At 39.5% G+C, this 27,093-nt stretch overlaps 1 protein-coding gene and 1 long non-coding RNA gene across 6 annotated transcripts in view; one reads left to right on the top strand and one right to left on the bottom strand.

The window, feature by feature from the left end:
• LOC133478099 (uncharacterized) overlaps nucleotides 1-23,487 on the top strand; it is a 38,624-nt gene extending 15,137 nt beyond the window's left edge. Inside the window, exons 3-6 of one of the 4 annotated variants that reach the window (XR_009788572.1) lie at nucleotides 9,910-9,973; nucleotides 14,798-14,895; nucleotides 19,200-19,393; nucleotides 22,453-23,487. This is a non-coding gene — a long non-coding RNA (uncharacterized LOC133478099). The remainder of the gene's footprint in view (nucleotides 1-9,909; nucleotides 9,974-14,797; nucleotides 14,896-19,199; nucleotides 19,394-22,452) is intronic. The other 3 variants (XR_009788571.1, XR_009788573.1, XR_009788570.1) reach the window with 3 other exon arrangements.
• slc23a4 (solute carrier family 23 member 4) lies at nucleotides 12,242-23,571 on the bottom strand. Of its 2 annotated transcripts, XM_061773692.1 has the most exons (12): nucleotides 23,438-23,571; nucleotides 22,493-22,636; nucleotides 21,780-21,937; nucleotides 19,824-19,983; nucleotides 19,197-19,378; nucleotides 17,149-17,269; nucleotides 15,066-15,222; nucleotides 14,734-14,987; nucleotides 14,464-14,628; nucleotides 14,134-14,242; nucleotides 13,923-14,018; nucleotides 12,242-12,844 (listed from the first exon to the last, which is right to left on the bottom strand). In XM_061773692.1, the coding sequence occupies exons 1-12, from the start codon at nucleotides 23,483-23,485 to the stop codon at nucleotides 12,576-12,578; spliced, it is 1,863 nt and encodes a 620-aa protein (XP_061629676.1). In that variant the 5' UTR covers nucleotides 23,486-23,571; the 3' UTR covers nucleotides 12,242-12,575. The 2 variants fall into 2 exon arrangements, with proteins under 2 accessions (XP_061629676.1, XP_061629677.1); XM_061773693.1 differs by lacking the exons at nucleotides 19,197-19,378; nucleotides 19,824-19,983.
• Between the last annotated feature and the right edge of the window lie 3,522 nt (nucleotides 23,572-27,093).

Raw genomic sequence — 27,093 nt, 5'->3', positions numbered from 1 at the left:
CTTAACACCATATATATTCAATTCATGGGAACATTTTACAGACAAAAATACTTCAAACCTGGTAAAATCCTGAGATAAAGGCTGATACACCCCAAAGGCCGGACACCACACACGCAGAAAAGCAATCTGGTGTATTCGGTCAAGTGCAGTGAGGAATGCAAGGATACATACATCGGAGAAACCAAGCAACCACTGAGCAGACGCATGGCAAAACACAGACGCGCAAACTCCTCAGGTCAAGACTCAGCTGTCTACCTGCACCTCTAAGAGGAAGCACAGCACTCTTTGGAGGACAAAAATGTGCATATTCTGGACAGGGAAGACCGATGGTTTGAAAGAGGGCTGAGAGAGGATTTATAAACAAAGGTGGAAAAACCATCACTTAACAGAGGAGGGGGTTTATGACATCACCTATCTCATACTTACAGTGCCGTCCTTTTTTTTTTTTTTTTTTTTTTTTCCAAAGAAACTCCATAATTCTGCCTTACAACAAACAGCATGGCCTCCTTTACCGTTACGTAACTCCACAACCACTTTACAATTGAGTGGAATATCAATGAGGGGGTTTCCACCCAATGACTCTGGTGGACGGACAATGGCCTATCGGCCATGCGGCTTAACGGCTGTCCCCCTTTTAGCATTCCAAAATAATGATTCCATACGTGGTGTGGGGCATGCCTCTAAAGGCCTCTTTATACTCCCGCGGTCGCAGGCCCACAACGCCCGGATTGCATCACGTGACCGACGAATTGGCCCGCGCAGCACCTCTGCGTAGCTTGCCGCGCACCCGACAAAAATAGTTGCTGCGTGTAGAACGGCGCGGAGATCATCTCTCGTGATTGGTCCGTTTTAGTCACTTGCTGTGATGACGTACCAGCGTGCCCCTTGGTTCAACATACCACCGCGTAGTTAAGTTTTCCATACAATCACTGGCTAGTGCGTCCTAACTAAGCCTTGTTGCATGAATTGATGAAGCCTGCTCGGATGACAGGAAAAACAGAACAGTCCAGTTGCGATTGATTGAATGCCCTGGGAATGAAATGACCTGGTTGAATGAGAATATTCATAGGCTTGAGTGGTTAGCATATCTGGCTCACAGTTCAGTTCTCAAGGAACTTTGTAATAAAATGGGCTTCGGACCACACTTCTTATACCAAACTGAGCAAGTTCTTTGGAGGCAGAGGCCAGGAAACTCCCTTCTTCTCAGAAATAAACTTCAGTGTGGGGTGGTCGTCTGCCTAAACCAAAACTACATTAACTAATTTTCCATGGCTTTGATTTAGATGTGTCCCAAATAATCTCATGCAATTTAAAGTGGGAGTATGCCATATTTATTGCTCCTTGGCTGCTCAAACAGCTGTGATGGTAAATTACATCAAGATATTGTGGTAAATACAAATCAAACGTGGTCAGAAGCTAAATGAGCCACACCTATGTAATAAACACTGCGTTATGTTTGAACATTTTAGCATTCTGCAAAGTTTGTAGAAGCACTGCCATTAGTCCGGACCACGACTGTCAGGCATTTGCACAGACAAATGCCTGACAAAAAAACAAAAAAGGGCACCCTTCGCCAAAATTATTCATACAAGTAAGAAACAATTGTAGTATATGGATTATGTATTCTATATTTATATCTGTGAACACAATCAACACGGTCAATAATACAACTATTCACAAATAAGGTAGAGGTAAGCTACAGTGGATATAACAAGTGAAAAAAACAACAACATTTTCAAGAGGGGAAGCAAAAATAAAGTATAATAAAGTTAGTCGTGTCCACCACAATGCTACCAGTGACCTCTGTGTTCCCAATTACAATTCAAACCATTGTGAAGCTTTTATTGTAAACTGTCAATCAGATAGCTCAGACATGCTGGAAAATATCCCAAAAGAATGATGTCCCTCTGGTAAATGTGATTGTCGGTCAGTGGCTCCCTGCACTAAATGATTTAATACAACCTCCCGTCTGTTAAAGCGAGCCTTTACAACTGTGACCCCTTGGGAAAGTACGCACGCACAACCTCCACCTTCTTCTCATCTGGCCTCACTGACCATAAATTGCTCAAAGTTGATCCTTTCAGATGCTAATAAATCACTCATTTTATGTCTTATGCACTTCTAAAGTACAGCGCAACAACATATTTCCAACTGAAATAACTAGTTCATGTTGTATCTTTTGCTTGTTTGATCAAATTTTGTACAAATATATTGATTATTTTTTCAGCTGCATAGGGATAACAAGGTGTCTTTTATATTTACCACACACACATCCTGACGACAGTTTTCTGTTTTGTGCGAGAGAAAATATAATGAGAACCATTAAGTAAACAGATTATGCGGGCTTGGATAAGGACGGACAGAGAATGTGCACAGATAAATCAATAAATTTCAATCGTGATCCAAACTGCAGGGAAAAAAAGTGCATTTCGTGGAAACAAACATTCAATAAAAATGTCAAATGAGCCCAAGTTTTCCAAACCACATAATGACTATACACAGTTACCCATGACCTTGTAAAAATAGAATACAAATATACACATAATTTATGATATACTGTTTGGACAAATGTATTGAGACAAACCTTGTAGTCCATTAAATAGCCTTACCAAGACACTTTTGACAAGTTTGTGGGAACAGCTTGGGGAAAGCCCTTTTCTGTCCCAGCATGACTGCGCCCTGGTGCACAAAGCAAAGTTCATTCAAGGTGTGCTTGAATGGGTCCGGAGTGGAAGAACGAAAGACCAACCTCGCTTGGGTTCAACATGAGTGACGGTGGACTTCACACGTTCCCGAAAGATGGAATGGAATCTGTGTTTATTTTCTTGTTGGACTAATGGCCGTGTGTCTCAATCTTTTTGGTCATGTGGCATACGCTGGGCACCAATCAGCAATTTAGCGCTTTTTGTATGAAAAGAGTTACTTAGCAAAAAAAGAAAAAGAAACATCTGTTTGGGAGGAAAACAAATATGAGATTGTAGCCTTTTTCCAGACCTGGCACTTGCTGTTAATAATTTTAAAATAGAGGCCAATTTCGGATCTTACATGCACACGAGCAGCTATAACTTTAAGCTTTAATCCTACCAGAGATCAAACGAAAACCCCAAAGTCCAGAATGGTTCATGTGGCAAGCTGGTAGAGTCTTAGTGATTCCTGTGCTAACCCTCCTAGCCATTCCCATTGACTAAGCAGCTTTGAAACATCAGGATCAGTCACAGTAGCAGAGAACTCTCGCATGACAGGCCAGGATGAAAAGCCTAAGTCCACTTTCCATGTGCACCAAGCCGCCTGTCTTTAATGATTCATCAAGTCGCAATCTGCTACTCTCTTCAGTGGTTTGTTCTGATTTGGTATTGTCTTTCTCACACACAAGTTAAACTGGGGTTTTGTAGTAAAATTATCATGCCGTGGCAATTTTTAAATACAATCCCACAGGGCTTACATTTGTAGTTAAATATCCTCTTGGGATCTGGGGGACGATGTTAAATCACAACTATTTGACACTAACAGGACAGAAGTAGGTTCGACTCTTGAGAACTCTAGCTCAGCCACAAGAATGCGAGTGACCAGTGTGTTTTCAATTTTAGAAAAGTAGCTCAATCATAGGTTGCTTTATTTAGCTGCATGTATTGGCGTCTATGTAATGTCTCTGACCACCAATCAGAAAGTGAGTCTCCCAGTATTTCAAGGTTTTCATTTACAGATAAAACTGTCTTTGGTTTCCTGGATTTTCATACAAAAATAGCCCCTCAAGGAAAATGCCTGTCTTTGTGGGATCCACTAAATAAAACGGTCATACCAACAATTATGACGTTGCATACCAGTAACATGGAGTCATGGCTTGGAGAGGACTCATTTCCATGAGATGTCATCATGTACAGGGTCACATCACATGGCAACAAGCAAAAGCAATAAATAAGGTAGAGGTTAATGGAATTTGAGTTGTTCGGATTGTGTTTTACCGACATCATGTTGAACACCAACTAATCCTTACCAGTATCATACAAAAGCACATTGCACAGTACCTTAATTGTCCTCATCATTTTGGTCCTTGTTTGCAGGTTTGCCAGACTGGATGTCAGTCTGACTCTGGATCGTAGGTGGTAAAGTTGCCACCATGTCCCAGACTATGTAGCACTTTGGCAGCAGGAGACTTGCTTTCAGGGCAGCTTCCTGCTCTTAAAGCTGGTGCAGCAGGGGAATAGATCTTTAGATGCAAGAGGAGAGAGAAGCAGGCGAGGGATATTTCTGCCTGTGGCTTCTGTTCTTCTCATTTTCTCCTCATTATCAAGATGCCTCTTGTCAGACCTCATGCGTGATCGCTCTGAGTTGAGAGATGTGATACAAAAAGCAGATGATAAACTTGAGAAAGAGCAGTTGAGGTGAGGGAGATTGCCAGCCCAGAGGTCTGCTTTTCATTCTGCTCTCTAGCTTTTAGAATATGATGACACTAGCCCTCACTTGACATTAGCATTTCTGCTCCGCCTGCTATTTCTAAACTCCACACTGCGACATGACTTTAACTCAGAACAGCACAATGCAATCACCTTGGATTAGTTTACTTAGTTTAGCCTCGCTCACAACTCTGGCTCAGCGAATTCAACACTGGGTGATGTTTTTGTTTGTTTTCTTTCTTTATAATGGAATTATTATTGAAATGTATATTTTTTTAAAGTATTTTATGTTTAATACAGAGAAGGGATTGTACAAATGAATGTGTTGTCTGACTCCCTTGCATTCAAAAAACATAGTGGGTGTTACTGGCATGGACAGTATCACTTTTTTTTCTGGCTAATGGGGCACCTATGATTGAACCTTATGAACTCTGAAATGTGGGTTCAAAAGGGTGAATTTAGTTTGAAATTCATCATTCCTGTCAAGAAAAAATTGGTAAACATTGAAAATGATATTGAATGCACAGAGCATGAAGTTTACACTTCCCATCTGCCAGCTTGAGACCTTTATTTGAGTTGTGCTGATGTTGTGGAAATACACTCACATTTTGACACATGCCAAAGCGAGCTTGAAATATGTGGATACATTGCACATTAGGATGGGGAAATATTCCAGACGTTCATCATGTGCATCATGAGGAAAAGCTCTTGTGACTCTTCCCGATTCCCAAAGGTTTTATGGTTTTCCATTGTCCCAGTTTCTGTTAGTTTTGGATGCATAAAGTTGGATATGATGGTGGTGTATAACGGTAGGTGGCATTACCCGCATGATAACAAATATAATTCAACTACTTAATCTTCAGCATATTGCAGAAGAAACATGAAAGCTCATTTCCCAAGATTATTGTGGGCTTTTGTTGTTTGACAGATGTTATTTGAACAATGTGTTTTCATTTGGTTGTATTGTGCAGAGTTTCAGAATGGCAAAGCCTTTCTAAAATTTTGGTTACCGTGTTTGCAACCAGATTAATAAACATATTAAAATAATACCGCTATGGAAGGGTCTGTGAAAAGCAAATATTATTATTTTTGGAAAGACAGTCATTTTAACCAAGCACTTTGGTTTTCATTAATGAAACTAATATTTAGTTTGTATGAAGTCTCCACTTAAATTGCAAGAATCACTGATGTCTCAGTATGCATTCCATTCATTCCATCCATTCAGTCTGACATTGGCCTTCAGTCTTTGAGGCCATTTCAAATGTACACAGATATTCTTAAAAACTTTTATTTACTTATAGTTTCCTCACTCCGGGGTAAAATAGAACTACAGTTGTTTTGTTTTTGTTGTTTGTTTTTTTTAAACACATACACTCCTTGAAGTTGTGCCCTTTGCACAATGGTCATTGCACCGGACTATTGCGATATTAGCCATTCGAACTGAGGACTCTGCATCTTTTTGCACAATTGTTGTTTGTTGTTGTTTTTTGTCAATGTCTTTATGTCTCCAAAGTGTTCTGTAAATTGACTGTCTGTTGTACTAGAGCGGCTCCAACTACCGGAGACAAATTCCTTGTGTGTTTTGGACATACTTGGCAAATAAAGATGATTCTGATTCTGATTCTGATTCTGATTCTGATTGTTCAATCAGAAGTTGGAGAAAGTAACATCAGCTGACTCGGTCACGCATTCAGATGCCTCCATTCTATCCATCCATCCAATTTCTATACTGCTTATCGTCGTTGAGGTCCGAGGTGAGCTGGAGGCTATACCTGCTAACTTTGGGCATGAAGCGGATTACACACTGGACTCTCCCCAAAAGCTCTGTTTTTAAGGGCAAAAGCCTTCGTTTGTGGGTGGAAAAAGCTATAAGACAGAAAAGATTTTTGGGAAAATATCCATGTTCGTGGATACAGGGTCGAAGCCTGAAGTTCAACTAATGTACACACATAGTCGCACTGAACCTTCGTGGTGTCAGTTTGCAAGAAACATAGATGCAGGGCCGGAAAGAAAAAAGGCAGGGGAAACTCTGAATGTTCTCATTATGCTAACTTGACTTCTGAGGTCAAGGAAATTTGAGGACAGAACTTGGAACTAAAGCGCAGTTTCTGTACACGTATCGTAACTTTCTTAACCACAGTGTGTAATTCTCTTTTCATTTCAATAACATTTTAAGCTAAACCAACTTTGTTAGTTTTTGCCCCTTCAAAACCGATCGATAGTACGTTTTCAGTTATTCTCTGAAAATGCTATGCTATGACTTACTTTTTATACTTCTGAAGTTACATTAAACAGACCTGTCACAAATAAGGATTTGCATCCAGTAGTGCTGCAATTAGTAATCGAGTATCCTACTGACAATTATATGGAATAATCAAGTAATCGGATACAATATAATTTTGTTTGTTTAAAGAGCAATTATGAATACACAAGAGAAAAAGAGACATTTCACTTGATAATGAACGACCAATTGGTGACCTCTTTTAGATAATCAACAGTACTTTTTCTTAAATTCCATTGTCCATATAGCAAGAAACTGCATTTTCTTGTCTACAAACCTTTCTAGTGAGACAATTTCAAACACAACAAATAAATAAAACACAAATATAAAAAGATTTCAGTTTAAACTTGGCATTTCTTCGGCGCAAAGTTCTTTAAGGCGTGCGTAAGGTATTAATTAAAAAAAAACGAAGAACACTTTATCCAACTGTGGTATCTCAATCAGACACTAAGGGGCACTGCGTAAACGTATTACGTCAAAAAAGGGCGAAGAAGAAGAAAAGGACACAAAGAAGAGTATAGCTTCATGTCGAATAGACGCTAGCTGTGCACTGATTGATAAAGTCAGAGTGGAGTCACGAGTCCATGCTGTTCAAGTCCAAGTCGAGTTGGAAGTCTTGTAACATTTTTCAAGTCGACTCTAAAGTTATCAAATTCACAACTCAAGTATGGCTGGTGTCCAAGTCATGTGACTCGAGTCCACACCTCTGACACCTCTGAAGAGCACAACAGTCAATTATACGGGTTATAAAACCAGGAATCCATGTCTCTATGTTGACTTGAGAAATTGACACACTTTGGCAGTGTTTTTGACATGATAAAGCCCGTTCTTGGTGATAGAGTGTCTGATGTGGTGTTCGAAGGTCAAGGTTGAGTTGGATGCCACATCTAGATTCTTTACTTTAGCGTATGGTTTAAATGTTTCTCTCGGTGCTTCAGGTACGATAACCAGTATTTCAGTTTTGTCCTGGTAGAACTGCAATAAGTTTACGCCATTCATGATGATGTCTAAAATGCAGCTAAAGAGGGCATTCAATGGCCCTGTGTTGTCAGGAGACACGGCAGTGTGTATCACCCACATATCTGCAAATTTATATCATGCCATCGGATGATGTCACCAAGTGGCAACGTGGAAATTAAAAATAAGTGGACTAAACATTGAGCCTTGCAGGACACCGCAATTCAGTTCATAGCTTGTAGATGAAGATTTGTTTTTAAAAAAATAATCTGTTGCTAAGATAGGATTGAACCCAGTTAAAAAAAAGTAACAAACCAACAAATCGATTTGTAAAGTTGATTTGAAGTTGGTATTTCATGATCAGTACAGTACCAAAGTATACAATCAAATTTGCACTAAAGGCTAATATAAAACCAGGACTACAGGTTTTCTCATGTATAGTTTACGTCTAAGATCATTTATAACCTGAACAAGTGTCGTCTCAGTACTGTGTTTAGCTCTAAAACCAGACTGGAATTTCTAATGGAAATTTGGGGAAATGATGAAATCATTAAGCCGATTAAAAACAAGCTTCCCAAAACTTTTACTGAAAAATGGCAGATTGGATACTGGTCTGTAATTATAGAGTTAGATACTATCCAAAAGATTCCTCTTCAGAGGGGGCTTAGCCAGTGCGGTTTTAAGAGCAGTTGGAAAACACCCCTCCGAAAGCAATAATTTACATTGGGCAATCATTTGTCATCTTCCCTCCCTGATGGACATTTAGACCTCACACTGCTTCAGCTGAGCAAACAACATAATCAAGGTTAGGTCTCCCTTTCTATGAGCTGTTTGACCTGTTGCCCTCAAGGAGGTGCGACAGGTGTATCAGAGCAAGGACAAACAGACTCAAGAACAGCTTTTCCCCAAAAGTCATTACCACCCTTTACTCACAATAACCCCATGACCTCCTGACCCCCATGCTTCCTTCATCCACCTACTGTGCAATATTCATTGCGTCTGTACAATAATCATACACTGTCCAATACTAGAATTATATTATTTATCTTACTGGATTACCTTTTCTCTTCTGTTGTAAATTTTTTTTTTTTTTTTTTTTTAACTTCTTATTTTATTTTTTGTATTTGAATTACATTCCACTGGAGAAGGAGCTGCTTTCAGTCTCATTGTACCTGTATATAGAAACAATAAAAGCTCTTCTATTCTATTCTATTCTATTCTATTAGCTCAATATAAACCTGAAAAACCTCCCAGGCGGTCAGACTGTCATTAAACATGATTCAATAAAGAGGCCAGGAAATAATGGGTATCATATCGTTGGGGTCATTTAGTATAATGAGACACACTTCAGTAAAATTAAGACAAATGTTGTACTAATGTTATGAGGAAAAGAAGGTAGTGTTCCCTTAACATTGCCCAGTTAACATAATGGCCTTCAATGTCAGTTTCAGTATAAATGACAATTGCAATAACTCTGGACTTCAACTTCTTCTGGCTTCTGGTTCTAAATTACTGCAGACTGTCTCATTTTCTATAATAAAGTGTAATTAAGTGATCTCTTAAAATAGATGCGCCCTTTGTAATTGCATTCATGTGCTCAACTTGCAATCTTTTTTGAAAGTACAGTATTCTTGCACATCTGGTCTGAGTGAGAAGGAGGAACATGATGCACGCTAAATGAAGGCAATGATTTGCTTGCTGAGGCAACGAATCTCGTCGTGGGCCACTTACGAAAGTCATTCTCAGTATGAGCTAAATACTGACACTGGTTTTAGTGCAGACCTAGTTTGAGGTCAGCCCACAGAATGGGTGAGCCATCCAGTCAGCCGTTGGATGTCTTCTTGTAAACTACATTGCGTGTGAGCGAGGAATGATCCCTGTGACTACAAATCCTTCACACATGATTCACTTTAGTCAGTAAGTGCAGCATTTTTTTCATTTTACCTTGAAATGGTCTCCTGATTGCCTGTTTAACTTTTTCTGATGTTTTTCCATTTAATTTTATCTCCACAGTAAGAATCCATGTGCTGTCAATACAATAGCACTTGCAGAAGGAAAAACATATTTTACTGTTAACAGTTTGGCCCTGGTGGAGGTCTTCATTCTATTGCGTGCCATGATAGTTGTTTATTTTAAATTTAATTTTTTTTTTATACAATGCAATCTATAAGAGTTAATCAATGTTCTTTATCATAATTTCTCTTTGTTTTTTTTACTGGGTACATTATTGTCCTCCATCTTTCTGTTTCACTGTCTCTTTTTCTCTCTCTTTCTCAGTTCAAATGGTGGAGACAGATGGTCGCCTCACCAAATCTTAGATCTGTTTGAGGTTTTGTCCTTGGTTAGTATTTTTTTTTTTTTTTCCCAAAACCGCTATGACTAAAGAGCTGCTTCCTCTGGGGAACAGTCAGGTCTCTTTAATGTATTTGGCGTGTGGTCCGGAGGCAGCACGGTAGATTAGCGGTTAGTTCTGAGGTTTGGGGTTCGAATCCCAGCTCTGGTCTTCCCGTGTAGAGTTTGCATGTTCTACCCGTGCTTGCGTGGGTTTTTTTGGTAGGTGCTAACTTGGCTTCATCCTAGCTTCCATTAACTAGCATGTTAGGTTAATTGAAAACTGTAAACTCTCCATATACAGTATGTGAATGTGAGGGTGAAATAAATATTTTTGGGTGCCTGGCAATTCACCTGCAGCCAGTGCACACAGTGTACCCAGCCTCTCGCCCAAATTCACTTAGGATAGGCCCCAGCTTTCCCACGACACTAATGAGGATAAGCCTTATAGAAAATGGATGGATGGATGATGGATGGATGAGGGAGTGAGGTCCCAATCAAGTAGCTTTGGAATTGATTGGCAACACCACAAGTTTAGTTGGAACGGTTTACATTGGTGTCAAAACACAGAGACTTGAAATCGAACCTCATTAGTCTTCCTCCTTTCCGTGTTTGTTTTCATTGCAGATCATTAAGTCCCACAGCTTAAAAAAAATAAATACAAAATTAATGACTAGCCAACACTGTCATCATTTTATCAGCACTGAACATTCACATCATTACTTTGCATGTAACACAGCTCAGTCAGTGCGCTCCAGTGGAATATCTCTGGTGCTTTTTTCCTACTCTGTAGCTCACGTTGCATGACACATTCGGTACCTCTCCATCGAGCCTACAGCTTCATTGCCAGTTTCACATCTGTGAAACTTATCGTTTCATTTTTATTTCCCAATAGATTTGAAGGGATATTGGACCCAAGATGTCAGAGGAGCTGAGGTCAAAGGCCAAATCAGTACATGTTCCTGCTCAGCACATTACTCTTTAAAGCACCCTCTTTTTCTCCATATCAGAGCAAGAACTGAGGTTAAAGCGTACAGTATAGCGTTGCTGGTTTTGCCTGGTGGCCTTACATAGGTCATGCACTGTTATGTTGTTTGCAATATTGTAATCTGTATTGAAACATAAGTGTATAATAAATGTGCAATAAACATGCAATTTATCTTTCTTTTTGTACAGTTGTGAGCCCATTCGGTTCCGACTGTATTATTTTTACTCACAAATTGGATGTAGTTTCCTCGACACAGTCACGTCTTAAACTGCAGACATTTTTTTTTTTTGTAACCCCGTCTTTGTGCCGTTAATTACAGTGCCGCATGTATATAACAAACAGATGACATTGACAGTCACGGACCAATTTTAACTATGCATTATTTGCACCAGTAATATATGTTTAAGGGAGCACTTCCTTTGATGCTGAAACTGACTTTTGAAGGGGTTTTTCGATTTTGTTTTTTAAAAGCGCATGACTGAAAATAGTTTTTGAGTCATTGTGTATCAGACTATGATATGGTAATTGCACGAAGGCCTTGTGTTCCTTGAACGCATGCTACATTAGCTCTAGCTTCGTACGAGCATTCGTACAGTCCCAAAACATGCATTATTAAATGGCGGGAATTCACACTAATTTCTCAAGCAAAACACAATTAAGATGCAATCTATTAAATGTTAAAATAAATTAAAACAAGTCAAGTGATAACGTTCCCACATATTAGTCATGTAATTAATTAATCAGTGGTGCCGTGGAGCACTTATTTTTCCTTTTCTGCTTAAATATTTTCCCATGACCCAACAGACAAAGCAAGGTCCATTAAGGCATGGTTGGATGAGTTTGGTGTGTGAGAACCTCAGAGCCCTGACCTCAACCCCATCCAAGACTTTTGGGATGAACTAAAAAAGATACGGTGAGCCAGGCCCTCTCTCCGGTGCAACATCCAACCTGAATGGAGAAAAATTCCAGGTGTCCCAACACTTTTGTCAACATACAGTCGTTTGTAATGTAGCTAAACGATACTCTCTGGTGGTCTACTACGAAATGACAACTGCAGAGCAATGAGTCGAATGCAATACACACAAAATTATCAAGCAACGATTACTGTTACTAAATTGGTGAATTCATCAAACTGGATTTTTTTTTTTGTTATCTTGTACATAATAATAACGGAAAAATCCAGTGGTTTTCTACTTTGCATTGTGATTATGTGCATAGCTATACACTTTCACCTTCCTGTAAAGACTTGAAAATCATAGTGTGTGTTAAATAAAACATTATATACACGTTTTATTCATATTTACATCACTTTGGTGTTGTACATGATTCTCTATTCTTTGAACAAATAAATCATAAAATATATTAACATTTTTGCTCAAGTAGTCTAATAATGTAATCTGATCATTGTTTTGGTGACATTAAATATATATTTATATAAATGACTTAATAATATTTGAAGAACTCATTAAAGGTCACTGCAATCTAAGAAGACAGTAAAGCAAAAAAGTGTCTTTCACAGTGAACTCATAGTTCAAATTCAGGCGTCTCTCATAGCATTGCATCTATATATATATACATTTTTTTTTTCTTTCCAAAAAACAGGATGCTGATGTGAGTTAACAATTTAAAGAGCGATTCCAATACTAATTTGTGATGGCTCTGAATGTCCAAGTGCCTTCTTTGGTTCCCGAGTGGTATTGTCATCTCCACATCCATCAAGGACTTTGGGCACAAAAGGTGGGCAGAATGGCAGGTAACGGCTCCACGGAAAAGAAGACAAGTAAGCGCTCAGGCCAAAAGGAAGATCGTAGACTTCTCCACTATCCGGTGTGTTGATGGAACTGTCCTCGTGAGCTTTGTTCCAAGCCAGAATGCCTCTTTCCTGCTTTGTGCCTGTTAGACATGCATGAGTCAAATGATGAGTTGAATAAATGTGTGAAACCAAATACATTGTTCCCTGCAGATTCGCAGCTTCTGGATTCACCTATGCCTACCCTTGTTTTGGGAGCCTGTCCTCTTGCGGCAAGGCTTTCAACAAGGTTTAGGAGTGTGTTTATGGGAATTTTTGCCCATTCTTCCTGGAGCATATTTGTGAGGTCACACTGATGTTCGATGAGAAGGCCTGGCTCACTGTCCACTCAAAATCAACCCAAAGGTGTTCTATTGGGTTGAGGGCAGGACTCTGTGCAAGTCCAGTCAAGTTCATCCATACCAAATTCTCTCATCCATTTCTTTATGGACCTTGCTTTGTGCACTGGTGCACAGACATATTGGAAAAAGAAGGGGTAATCCCCAAATGGTTTGACTGTCCAAAATCTTTGTGTATACTGAAGCATTCAGAGTTCCTTTCCACTGGAGCTCAGGAGCTAATATTTTGAACATTTTCAATTTTGCGGAAACGGTTTGGAGATGGCCCCTTCCTGTTCCAACATGACAGAGCATCAGTGCTCAAATCAAGGTTCATAATGAGAGAGTTTGAGGTGTATATAAAAAAATATATAATTCCTTCATTCATTTTCCGTATCGCTTATCCTCACTAGGGTCACGGGTGTGCTGGAGCTTATCCCAGCTATCTTCGAGCGAGAGGCCGGGTACACCCTGAACTGGTCGCCAGCCAATCGCAGGGCACATAGAAACAAACAATCATTCGCACTCACATTCACACCTACGGGCAATTTAGAGTCTTCAGTTAACCTACCACGCATGTTGTTAGGATGTGGGAGGAAACCGGAGTACCCGGAGAAAACTCACGCAGGCACGGGGAGAACATGCAAACTCCACACAGGCAGAACTGTGAGGCAGATGTTCAAGCGGCCATTACTGTCACTTGATTTTAAAATGAATTCAGAAAAATCTTGATGTCAAGTTCTCCATATGTGAAATAAAAACTAAAATATTCGCACTCAAATTTGGAAATTATAGATAATTTAAGGTCAAACCTATACCCAAAGCCCAAATGAGTCAGTATTACCTGGAATTGTGTTGTCTAGTAAGAATCCAAAGAAGCCTCCAACAAACATGCTGGTTGTAAGAAGAACTTGCAGCACCTGGTCTGCCTCAGCCACACCTGTATAACATAGCGACACCATGACACAACAAATGTATCGTGTGCATGTGTGTGCGTGCGTACGTGTGCGTGTTTTCATAATTTTTTTTAAGTAAAAGTGACATGAGTCTTCTACCTGTAGAAATAGCTGTGGGGTTCTTGATTACCCAGTTAGGTATGACCAGACCCGAGAACATGGAGAAGCCAAACACGAAGATGTTGCGAGAGGAGTTCAAATCTGAATACTAAAAAAAAAAAAAAAATGTAAAACACAGTCATCAAGGAGATTATGATACAACAAATTTGTAACATTTTGCCAAAGTGGCCCTCCATATAATTATCTCGTACGTCTGTGTAAAGCTTCTTAGGGTCTCGAGTGAGCTGGAGGTACTGCTGATATATGAGTGCAAAAGAAAAAAAACAAACTGTAGTGTAAAAGTAAACTGCACTGATGTGCAGTGCTCACCTGGAGATTAGAAATTCCTGCAGCAGAAATGACTCCGAACATAACCATGAACATCCCTCCAATGACAGGCGACGGGATGGTGGCAAATATGGCTCCCACTTTGCCAAACACACCCATAGCTATCATAAAAATACTCCCAGCGAAAATCACCGTGCGACTGCCAACCTGGCGAGGAAGTCGAGGAAATCATGCAAATGGTTTATGTAATAGCTTTTCTTGAGACAAAGTACACATTTCTAAAGAAAATTCAGCCTGGCAGAGTGGTCTCACCTTAGTGATACCAAGTGCTCCCACATTTTCGCTGTATGAGGTGGTACCATTTCCTGTGCCCCAGGCTCCAGCCAGCAGACACCCCAGTCCCTCAATGCCAATCCCCCTGTTGATTGCATGCTTCGGTGGAGGCGGAGCCCCCGATAGCCTGGCACACGCATGGTAATCCCCAACAGACTCTATCATTGATGAAATCACACCAGCAAAAATGCCAAGTACACCTGCCACGCTCACAGTGGGCAACCCCCATTGACCTAAGGGAACAGAGGGGGGCACGGGGTTTGTGGAATTTTCATCCTGTTTTCATTACGCAAAACCTCACAGCTTCTTACCTGGATAGGGCAACGTGACCCAAGGAGCTTTACCCACTATATCTCCTTTCAGATCAGTACGAGCTAGGTAGCCATACTGGCCTGGATCAGAGGGAAGTACACTGACGACTGTTAAAATATAGCACAGGAGCCAGGACAAGGAGATTCCGAGCAGAACCTGAAGGCACAAACAAAATAACAGTTCCAAAGTAGGGATGGGCATTTATGTTCCATGATGGGACGATGGGTCATATAATCGATTTAATTGTTACTTTTCTGATGGACACCAGAGTCACTCTAAATATTCTGAACTCCTGTTTCCATTTGTTGTTTTGCGTTGTGCCAGAGCAGATGGCTGTATGCCAGTGTCTCTTCCCACTTTCCATGGTTGATGACATGTTTGTCTTCTTTAGATTGCAAACTAGCTGACTCTGAATTAACAGCACCTCTGCTGTTTGCAGACAAATGGTCAGAGGCGTGTAGTAATGCGTTACATTTACTCAAGTAACATTTTGGATAAATTGTACTTGGCAGAGGAGTTTGAATGCATCATACTTTCTACTTTTACTTGAGTATTTACAAACCCAATTCCAATAAAGTTGAGACGTTGTGTTAAACATAAATAAAAACAGAATACAATGCTTTGTAAATCCTATTAAAGGTCCAAGGATCCAAGAACCTACTTTAGTAGCAGTAATTTATACAACCCAAATTCCAATGAAGTTGGGACGTTGTGTTAAACATAAATAAAAACATAATACAATGATTTGCAAATCATGTTCAACCTATATTTAATTGAATACACTACAAAGACAAGATATTTAATGTTCAAACTGATAAACTTTCTTCATTCATTCATTCATTCATCTTCCGTTACGCTAATCCTCACTGGGGTCGCAGGCATGCTGGAGCCTATTCCAGCTATCTTCGAGCGAGATGCGGGGTACACCCTGAACAGGTCGCCAGCCAATCGCAGGATAAACTTTATTGTTTTTAGCAAATAATCATTAACTTTGAATTTTATGGCTGTCCAACGAGTCCACATTTGAAATTGTTTTTGGAAATTGTGGACGTCGTGTCCTCCGGGCCAAGAGGATAAGAACCATCCGGACTGTTATGGACTGTTATGAAGTTCAAAAGCCAGCCTCTGTGATGGTATGGGGCTGTGTTAGTGCCAATGGCATGGGTAACTTCCACATCTGTGAAGGCACCGTTAATGCTGAAAAGGCGCATACAGGTTTTGGAGAAAGGCGCATACAGGTTTTGGAGAAACATATGCTGCCATCCAAGCAACTTCTTTTTCATGGAGGCCCTTGCTTATTTCAGCAAGACAATGCCAAACCACATTCTGCAAGTGTTACAACAGCGTGGCTTCGTAGTAAAACAGTGCGGGTACTCGACTGGCCTGCCTGCAGTCCAGACCTGTCTCCCATTGAAAATGTGTGGCGCATTATGAAGCGTAAAATACGACAACGGAGACCCCGGACTGTTGAACGGCTGAAGCTGTACATCAAGCAAGAATGGGAAAGAATTCCACCTACAAAGCTTCAACAATTAGTGTCCTCATTTCCCAAACGTTTACTGAATGTTGTTAAAAGAAAATGTGATGTAACACAGTGGTAAACATGACCTGTCCCAGCTTTTTTGGAACGTGTTCCAGCCATAAAATTCTAAGTTAATGATTATTTGCTAAAAACAATAAAGTTTATCAGTTTGAACATTAAATATCTTGTCTTTGTAGTGTATTCAATGAAATATAGGTTGAACATGATTTGCAAATCGTTGTATTCTGTTTTTATTTATGTTTAACACAATGTCCCAACTTCATTGGAATTGGGTTTGTAATTATTTGAAGAGACACTTTTTACTTTTACTTGAGTCATATTATTCTAAAGTTACAGTACTCTTACTTGAGGAAATTTTTTGGCTAATCTACCCACCTCTGCAAATGGTGCACTCCAATTTGTCTTAAATAAAAATAACAACTGACTGTACCAGTTGTTATGCCTGTCCCTAGTCCAAAGAAAAAATTTAGTGCTTTCATACATCTTGTTGAACAAAAATATCAGTAAATAAGAAAGAAAACACAAAATTGGTTACATACAGGGAGAATCTGGAAGATGTACACACGTCTGGAGTGGAGTTTTTTATCCTTGCTGAATGTTGGGAAAGACACAGGAATGTGACGAAGGTACTGTGAGAAAACGATGATCAGAGCAGTGGTTCTGTATGAGAAACAGAAAAAAAAAATCACATTAATGTACATTGCTGATTCAAAATCATTTGGCAAAATACAACCTCAATTCCAATGAAGTTGGCAGGTTGTGTTAAACATAAATAGAAACAGAATATAATTATTTGCAAATCATGTTCAACCTATATTTAATGGAATACACTACAAAGAAAATATATTTAATGTTCAAACTGATAAATCTTATTGTTTTTAGCAAATAATCATTAACTTGAAATTATATGGCTGCAACACGTTCCAAAAAAGCTGGGACAGGGTCACGTTTACCACTGTGTTACATCACCTTTTCTTTTAACAACATTCAATAAAGGTTTGGAAACTGAGGGCACTAATTGTTGAAGCTTTGTAGGTGGAATTCTTTCCCATTCTTGCTTGATGTACAGCTTCAGCTGTTCAACAGTCCGGGGTCTCCGTCGTCGTATTTTACACTTCATAATGCGCCACACATTTTCAATGGGAGACAGGTCTGGACTGCAGGCAGGCCAGTCTAGTACCCACACCGCACACTTTTACTACGAAGCCACGCTGTTGTAACTGAAGAATGTGGTTTGGCAATGTCTTGCTGAAATAAGCAGGGGCGTCCATGAAAAAGACGTTACTTGGATGGCAGCATATGTTTCTCCAAAACCTGTATGTACCTTTCAGCATGAATGGTGCCTTCACAGATGTGTAAGTTACCCATGCCATTGGCACTAACACAGCCCCATACCATCAGAGATGCGGCTTTTGAACTTTGCGTCAATAAGAGTCCGGATGGTTCTTTTCCTCTTTGGCCCGGAGGACACGGGTCCACAATTTCCAAAAACAATTTCAAATGTGGACTCGTCGGAACACAGAACACTTTTCCACTTTGCATCAGTCCATCTTAGATGAGCTCGGGCCCAGAGAAGCCGGCTGCGTTTCTGGGTGTTGTTGATAAATGGCTTTTGCTTTGCATAGTAGAGTTTCAAGTTGCACTTACGGATGTAGCGCCAAACTGTATTTACTGACATTGGTTTTCTGAACTGTTCCTGAGCCCATGTGGTGATATCCTTTACACATTGATGGCGGTTTTTGATGCAGCCCCGCCTGAGGGATCGAAGGTCGCGGGCATTCAATATTGGTTTTTGGCCTTGCCGCTTACATGCAGTGATTTCTCCAGATTCTCTGAACCTTTTGATGATATTATGGACCGTAGATGATGAAATCCCTAAATTCCTTGCACTTGTACGTTGAGGAACATTGTCCTGAAACTGTTTTACTATTTTCTTACGCACTTGTTCACAAAGAGGTGAAGGGAAGCTCCTTTTCTACCCAATCATGGCACCCACCTGTTCCCAATGAGCCTGTTCACCTGTGGGATGTTCCAAACAGGTGTTTGATGAGCATTCCTCAACTTTCTCAGTCATTTTTGCCACCTGTCCCGGCTTTTTTGGAATGTATTGCAGCCATCAAACTCTAAATGAATGATTCTTTGCAAAAAAAAAATAAAGTTTATCAGTTTGAACATTAAATATCTTGTCTTTGTAGTGTATTCAATTGAACATAGGTTGAACATGATTTGCAAATCATTGTATTATGTTTTTATTTATGTTTAACACAACGTCCCAACTTCATTGGAATTTGGGTTGTATAAATTACTGCTACTAAAGTAGGTTGTTGGATCCTTGGACCTTTAATAGGATTTCCTGCCATGCTACTGGGGGAGATTAAGGGTTTACCACACACTTCAATGGTAAACTGAAACATGTAGCTATGTGTTTTGACCAAAAAAAATGCATTTAAGTGGAAACACATTTCAATAAGCATCCCAATGGTAGTATTGCAATAAAAAAATGAGTCAAGTTAAATGAAATAGAAATACAAATCCCAGACCATATGAAGTCCAGAACTGACTCTCTGTCTTTTGTAATATCTCTTACAAGGTTGAAATTCCCCAGTGGTTCCCCGCACTGGCGCCAGCGGAGTCAAAAAGAGACAGTCCAATGAGAGAGATGGTGGGGGCGATGGTGAGAGGTCCAATGAAACGCATGAAGATGCCAATGAGGCCAGAGAAACCAATAAACACCTGTAAGAGTGAGCCCACCATAATGGACCCCTGGAGCTGGAGACAAACATGGTACGTGATCATCAAGTCAGGAATCACACAGATATTTGTACTGTTGGTAATTTAAAAAAAACAATGATAATAATTTTTAATTACACGTTCATGCCAATTGAACATTTCTGGACAGCTTGTTCTCATGAGAATTTGAGAATTCTAGTTTCCAATGAACCAATAACTTTAATAGATTCATACATTTTGAAAGATTTCCTCCTGTGCTACAAACAGAGTTGTTTGGTCAACAAAATTTGAGGTAAACCACCAACAATGCTCTCGTCTTATTAGCTATAGGTTTTATATACAGACACTGTTTTTTTTTGTTTTTTTTTATTATTGCTCTTTTTAAACCGTCAATAAATATTTTCTGTCCTCATTGAACTGTATTCAAAGAAACACCAGCAAATTTCTGTTGATTTAAAACTGTCGTGTCCCCGAATTTACTTACTGCTCTCATTCTAGTCTGCCACACTTCTATGAATTCACTAGAAGACGTATTGACGAGGCTTGCGTTCTGTGTCCAAGCAGGACAAGTCCACTCTGGCATGGACAGCATTGCCATGGACGGTGCAAGCAATGTGAATGTCCCACCTTGGAGAATGGGAAGTCTGCAAACCATTTGAGAAAATACGTTACGATAGATCAATTGAGTCATGTCAATTGGGATGTAGCATGAATATCAACATAATCTGCCAGGTTATTTTTCATATATCAAAGTGGGAAAGAGCTGATGGCACATCCTCAATATAAACATTTTGCCCATCACATGGATTACATGATGCATTCATCAGACAAGGACTGCACAAGTATTATTTCACAATTAAAATACCTTCTTTGACTTCATGGGGCTCCAAAAATAAACATCCGTGACAAAAACACTCACTACTGAACATAAACTAAAAACTGCGCTTATGAACAGGCGGAACATTCATACAGCTTTATTTGTAATAAAATCCAAGGAGTTTAAGGGTTTCAATTGAGGAATTATATTATATTTTCATAAAATCTTATGAAAATATGTTATGAATCTTATGATTCATGGGAAATCCCACTAAACACTTCAAAGACTCAAACACAAGGACCACCATTCCCTAATACTGCTTAATGCATTTTGGTTTACTGCTGTTTTTCTGTGGGCCAAACAAAACAGATCTGCAGTAACAAGATGAATCAAGTCCCCTGGAATAATCAGATGCATGTGCCTTATAGTCTGTTTACACTGCAATTATAGGGACACAGTTACTTAAATATTAGGGACACCTCCCTGTATACACCAGGGCACTTCAGCTTTACCAACGTTCCTCAAAGCCCATACATACCAAATAACAAGCCAGACCTTGTAAGATATACTCGAAGTAGATGACTCAATAATGGGGACCAGTGGTGATTCACTGTCACATGTGCCAAACGAGATGGCTTTTTTCCTTCCTAATATAAATTTCATATTTAATAAAGAGCAGTACTTTTAACACAAAATGTTTATATAAAGCTTATAGAGCTGATTTTTGCCCAATGTCCTTAGTGTGTATACCTTTTCCTGCTGTTTCTCCATCCAGGGAAGCCAATCTATGCTTAATTAAGTGATGTGTGTTATTAGGGACAACAATTAGTGCTTGTCTTGTGTTTGTTTGAATTGATTTGTTGGCTCTCCAGTCACTGACAGCATTGAAGCTATCAAGGAGTGTAGCCAGCTAGTGGACTGAAGGCTGCAAGTCATCAGCAGTTACTGTAAATAATAAGGTAAATTCAAGCCAACGATGATATGACCCAACGGCAGAAGATCAAGGGAGCAAAGTAGGGGACCTAGTACCGAACCTTGTGGGACACGCACAGAACAGCGAAGAGGTACTGGAGGCTGTTTCACCAACTAAGACCCTGAAAGTTCTGTCAATGATATAAGTGAGCCCACTAATTGTCCACACAGTCATTCAACTATCACTATTGTTAGTGGATAGTGGTGTTAAAAAAAAACAATTTTTTTAAAGCAATCGACATGCCGTTCTAGCGATTATAATCACTTCTCTGTCCTCTGAGCAGAGTAGTGATTCTAATCGTTAGAATGGCAGTCGAGATACTTCAGAGTACTTTAATTACTGTAATTATTACTCAAAGGCCAAGTTTCATCATCCTGATAAAGTCCAACAGTTGTTGCAGGGAGTTTATCTAGCTAGTTGTTGTTGTTTTTTTTTCTTTTTTCTCCACGTGTTCGAGGTGTATTTTCGTAGCCTTTATGTCTCTTCAAGCACCTTGTTAGAGCATTTTGTACGATACAAATAACAATCAAGGCATTCTGACTCTGATTCTGAGTCTTGTGGGGCAGTGGCTGTATTGTTTGCGATAGGCAATTATTTGCACCGGAAAAGTGACATCGATAAAACAGAATGTATTCTTTAGTCTCACTTACCGGATGCCAAATGTGACTTGCAGAAGAGTGCAGATTCCAGACACGAAGAAGATGGTGCTAATGAGGTGACTCTGTGTGAGGCCGTCGTGTTGAAGACACAAGCCTTGCGAGAGGATCAATGGGATGGCAATAATACCTCCAAATGCCGTCAAGCAGTGCTGAGCAAACAAGATGCATACTTATTTTGAGACCTCGGTGATGATATCATCTAAAAGCACATTATTGATATTTTGGCAGTGATAGCTGCCCCATCAGGTAATATTGGTAAATGCTAAGGGCCTCCAGGGGGTGCCCAAAAAAGAGATCACCTTCACTATAATTACAGTATATTAAAAAAATAGTTACTGTTAACACCTAAAATAGAAAAGCTCAAATTATGTATATATTATGTATCATAGCGCAATCTTGGTCCCTGTATTGAGGAGAAGCGCTATAGAAAATGAATGGAATCGGCGGTGGTATAGAAGCTAATATAGTTGCCCGTATTTCTTGAGAACATTTGCTTTTCCAGTAACCCAAGCACTTCTTGACTGTTACATTACAACTGTGACTGAAGCGAATTTCACCATAAGGTCCACATATATAAAACCAAGCAATCTAACAAACCACGAAGAAGACATCAAGTAACATGAGCCCTCATGTGACCAAACATTTTCATTGTCTTGCCTTACAGTGATTTTGCCTGGGTACATGCTTGTGTTTTCTTGACCTACTTGAATACCAAGAAGGATACACAAGTACCAAGGTGGTACGTCTGTTACGCAGTAAGCCCACTTGCTGCCCTCTTCGTCCATGGAAGTGTCACTGTCTTCATCTCCATGTTTTGTTTCAGGTAGGTCAGAGAAGCGCCCTTCAAGCTTAAATGCGGGCAAAATGATAAAATAAACATCTCAGAAATATTGTATACTGTGTATAACTAATACACGATCAAACTGCTAATAAGCAGTTTGTGACACTCAACAATCACAAAATTACGAAGAATATTTTTTTTCATGTCCTCTGCATGTAAATTAAACGCTAACTTTAATAGACATTGTTGGATGACACAATTCATAAATGATATTTTTGCTCGCATGTACCTCTGGTTACTCCAGCTGCTGCCACCGTTCCAAAAACTTGCATTTTAGGTTAATTAAAGACTGGAATTTATTAAAATTAATGTGAGTGTGAACAGTTGTTTGTGTATATGTACCCAGTGATTGGCTAGTGCCCAGTCCAAGGTGTAGCCCACAGTCAGCTGGGATAGGCTATTGCTCGCCAGTGACCCTCATGAGGACACGCACAATAGAATATGGATGTTTTCTTATAATGTTTAACAGCAGTTTTGTTGTTTTTATTTTCTGTCCTTTATATTTTAACACTACTTTGGTACAGCAAGACATAAAACCCTCAAAAAGTATGCTTTTATACTAAGTATACAGACAAATGTAAGAATATGTCTGTACTTCTCACACTATATGCAGGTATCGTCAGCACAATTTAGATATACATTATACATATGCATCCATCCATCCATCCATTCTCAATCCCAGTTATCCTGTTCAGGGTCACGGGGCGCTGACTTTGGGCAAAAAGCAGACTACAGCCTGAACTGAATTATGATTTGAATTAGTAATTTAATTGCTTAAGAAATCCTGTGGAAGAGGAAACGTACTCACTGCAAATGTGTAGTTGTCAAGCCCATTACTTTCCTTCTCTGGAGCCATCTTTACTTCAGGTGGCTGTCACAAAACAAAATAGAAACAAAAAAATGGAGAAATCATAAGCTGGAAGGGAATGGAGCGCAGCCGGGGAGAAGCGGAAAACTGTCGGGGCTCGGAGGAGGAGGAGAGGTGGGCAGTGTAAGAAGGAGGTGTCAAAGTTCAAACATGAGACTCTGCGCTAGTCAGTTGAAATGAGTCGCACCCACAGCTCATGTGAAGCTTATTAGAACAGTAACAGCAGCTGACCCGCTTGCCAGTGGCCAGTGGCACCAGGGCACACTCACTCAGACAGGATTCGTTTGTTTCCAGGATTTAATTAGAAGGCAGGAATCTTGAACAAGCCGTAAGCCATTTAGAAAGAGGGAAAAGAGTGGCCACCCCTTACAAATCATGGCTTCTTTGAATGGACTTATTTTAACCTCAAGCCTTCATTTAACAACGCAAATGGGAACTACAATGAATAACAGTTGTGAAACAGATGGAGTTAGAGAGAAAAAAATAGTCTTGTTACCCTCTGAACTTTAGGTAGATAAAGGTCTAAGTTAAGTTTGATTAAAATGATCATATTTCTATAAATGTCATAGGATATTTTATTTTCATGGACCCCTTGCAATTACACCACGGACCACTAGGGTTCCACAGACCCCTGGTTGAGAAAAACTGCACAACGGTATATGATAACAATATAAGGTGTAATACCATCATGAACGATGCGGACATGCGATAACTCAAGCAAGTTGGCATTTTTTGTTTTTTGTTTTATTAAAAGTAGTGATTTTGGAGATATGTAGCTTGATATGATATGGTATATATGATACATTGATATGCTGAAAGTTTCCAAACTGTACGGTTTTCTTAGTACAACCCCAATTCCAATGAAGTTGGGATGTTGTGTTAAATATAAATAAAAACAGAATACAATGATTTGCAAATCATGTTCAACCTATATTTAATTGAATACACTACAAATACAAGATATTGAATGTTCAAACTGATAAACTTTATTGTTTTAAGCAAATAATCATTACATTTTATAGCTGCAACACATTCCAAAAAATCTGGGACAGGGTCACGTTTACCACTGTGTTACATCACCTTTTCTTTTAACAACATTCAATAAACGTTTGGGAAGCGAGGACACTAATTGTTGAAGCTTTGCAGGTGGAATTCTTTCCCATTCTTGCTTGATGTACAGCTTCAGCTGTTCAACAGTCCGGGGTCTCCGTTGTCGTATTTTACGCTTCATAATGCGCCACACATTTTCAATGGGAGACAGGTCTGGACTGCAGGCAGGCCAGTCTAGTACCCGCACTCTTTTACTACGAAGCCACGCTGTTGTAACACGTGCAGAATGTGGTTTGGCATTGTCTTGCTGAAATAAGCAGGGGCGTCCACGAAAAAGACGTTGCTTGGATGGCAGCATATGTTTCTCCAAAACCTGTATGTACCTTTCAGCATTAATGTTGCCTTCACAGATGTGTAAGTTACCCATGCCATTGACACTAACACAGCTCCATACCATCACAGATGCTGGATTTTGAACTTTGCATCCATAACAGTCTGAATGGTTCTCTTCCTCTTTGGCCCGGAGGACACGACGTCCACAATTTCCAAAAACAATGTGAAATGTGGACTCGTGGGACCACATTGCATCAGTCCATCTTAGATGAGCTCGGGCCCAGAGAAGCCGGCGGCGTTTCTGGGTATTGTTGATGAATGGCTTTTGCTTTGCATAGTAGAGTTTCAAGTTGCACTTACGGCTGTAGCACCAAACTGTATTTACTGACATTGTTTTTTTGAAGTGTTCTTGAGCTCTTTACACACTGATGTCGGTTTTTGATGCTGTGCCGCCTGAGGGATCGAAGGTCACGGGCATTCAATGTTGGTTTTTGGCCTTGCCGCTTACATGCAGTGATTTCTCCAGATTCTTGGAACCTTTTGATGATATTATGGACCGTAGATGATGAAATCCCAGGTGTCTGATGTGCCTTCCTTGACTTTCTCAGTCTTTTTTGCCACCTGTCCCAGCTTTTTTGGAATGTTGCAGCCATAAAATTCTAAGTTAATGATTATTTCTAGAAATAATCAAGTTTATCAGTTTGAACAATAAATAGCTTGTCTTTGTAGTGTATTCAATTGAACATAGGTTGAACATGATTTGCAAATCATTGTATTCTGTTTTTATTTATGTTTAACACAACGTCCCAACTTCATTGGAATTGGGTTTGGAAATAAAGCATGCAGAAGGAGTCGGAACGGAGCATAGGTTTTAGCCTGTGATTTCCTTTACTGATCATCTTCGTCATTTGAATATACATGGACGAAGCTTCAACTGGCGCGCGCGCGTGTGTTTATGCGTGTACGTACATTAAATGGAACCATAAAAATTAGTATGCCTAACCTGTAAATGGCGACTCCACCGTAACGCTGTTAATATAATTGTTATTCCTAGCATGGTCTAATTGAGTAATGCAGCACGTAGCTTACTCCATAACGTTAGGGTTTCACTTTTCCCTTGTAGTGTAACAATAACAACAGTTTTGGTTGTGATTACCTTACTTTTGGGTGAGACGAACGTTAAGAATTTGTATGTGAACACAATTATTTTTATTTTTTTATTTTATTGCATGAACTGTCATAATTCGCCATCCCTAGAAATTTGAACATTATGTAACAAACAATCAAGAAACAACATTTACAGTATTTTTCCAAATGTTTAATGAATCTATGTAATGTATAAGTACTGAACTAAATGGAATTTTCAAACATATTTTAATTTATTGAGATGTTCCTGTATGTTGTCATTTGTTTAATTGTAATTGTTCAATCCATCAACCTTTTTTTTTTTTTTTTTTTTTTTTTTTTGCTATTCTTTTTGAATGCACACCAGTCTGAATAAAAAATTATAATATGTCTTGTGACAAAATATTTGGGCATATTGGACAGTACCTACATGACCCTAGAGTTTCTATTTGTTGTTTCTTGGGGGGAAGTATGTCTTTTATTGACAGTGCAAATGAACAGTTACAGGAAATAGGGAATCAGAAAGAAGGGGAATGACGTGTATGAAAAGGCAACAACAACAGCCTTTGTATTTGGGTGACCTACACTACCCACCGAGCTAACCAACAACCCGACCCTTGAGTTTTTGATTAAATCCGGTTGGGTGCAAAAAAATAAATAATAATAATAATCTTCCCTTTGTTTGTTCTCAGCTCCATCCAACCATCTTCAAAGATGGGCGCCCACCACAATCCATTTTTGAAGGCTCACAGCCACAATACAAAAGCAGTTTTTCTAGCCAATAAAATTAACCCCAAAAGACTTAAATCAAAGCCCAAAAAAAAAAAAAAAAAAAAAACACATGCGCATTCTGTAGTATGATTATTCATTCATTCAAAAAAATATCAAAGTTCACATTCGGAGACGTCATTCATCATCAATTGTAGATATTACATCTGACCACCATCTGCTATCCCAATGTGTAGACAGACAGAACGGCATTTTTGCTGTCCAACGAAGTTTTTCTGGAATGCAGCCCTATGGGGGCACAAGCCAGTGCAAACTGTAGGCCGGTCCCAAGCCCGGATAAATGCAAAGGGTTGCGTCAG

The sequence above is a fragment of the Phyllopteryx taeniolatus genome, chromosome 5, assembly GCF_024500385.1.
Source record: "Phyllopteryx taeniolatus isolate TA_2022b chromosome 5, UOR_Ptae_1.2, whole genome shotgun sequence".
NCBI classification, from domain to species: Eukaryota; Metazoa; Chordata; class Actinopteri; order Syngnathiformes; family Syngnathidae; genus Phyllopteryx; species Phyllopteryx taeniolatus.
Note: the sequence above shows the minus strand (reverse complement) of the source record. Positions and strands in the feature narration are given on the sequence as shown.

Coding starts and splice junctions, on each gene's coding strand:
- slc23a4 (XM_061773692.1), bottom strand. CDS start 23,485: ATGGCTCCAGAGAAGGAAAGTAATGGGCTTGACAACTACACATTTGCA. Junction 14,988..15,065: donor GGTCACGTTGCCCTATCCAG/GTAAGAAGCTGT, acceptor CTGTTCCCTTAG/GTCAATGGGGGTTGCCCACT. Junction 14,019..14,133: donor CCCCACAGCTATTTCTACAG/GTAGAAGACTCA, acceptor TATGTTATACAG/GTGTGGCTGAGGCAGACCAG.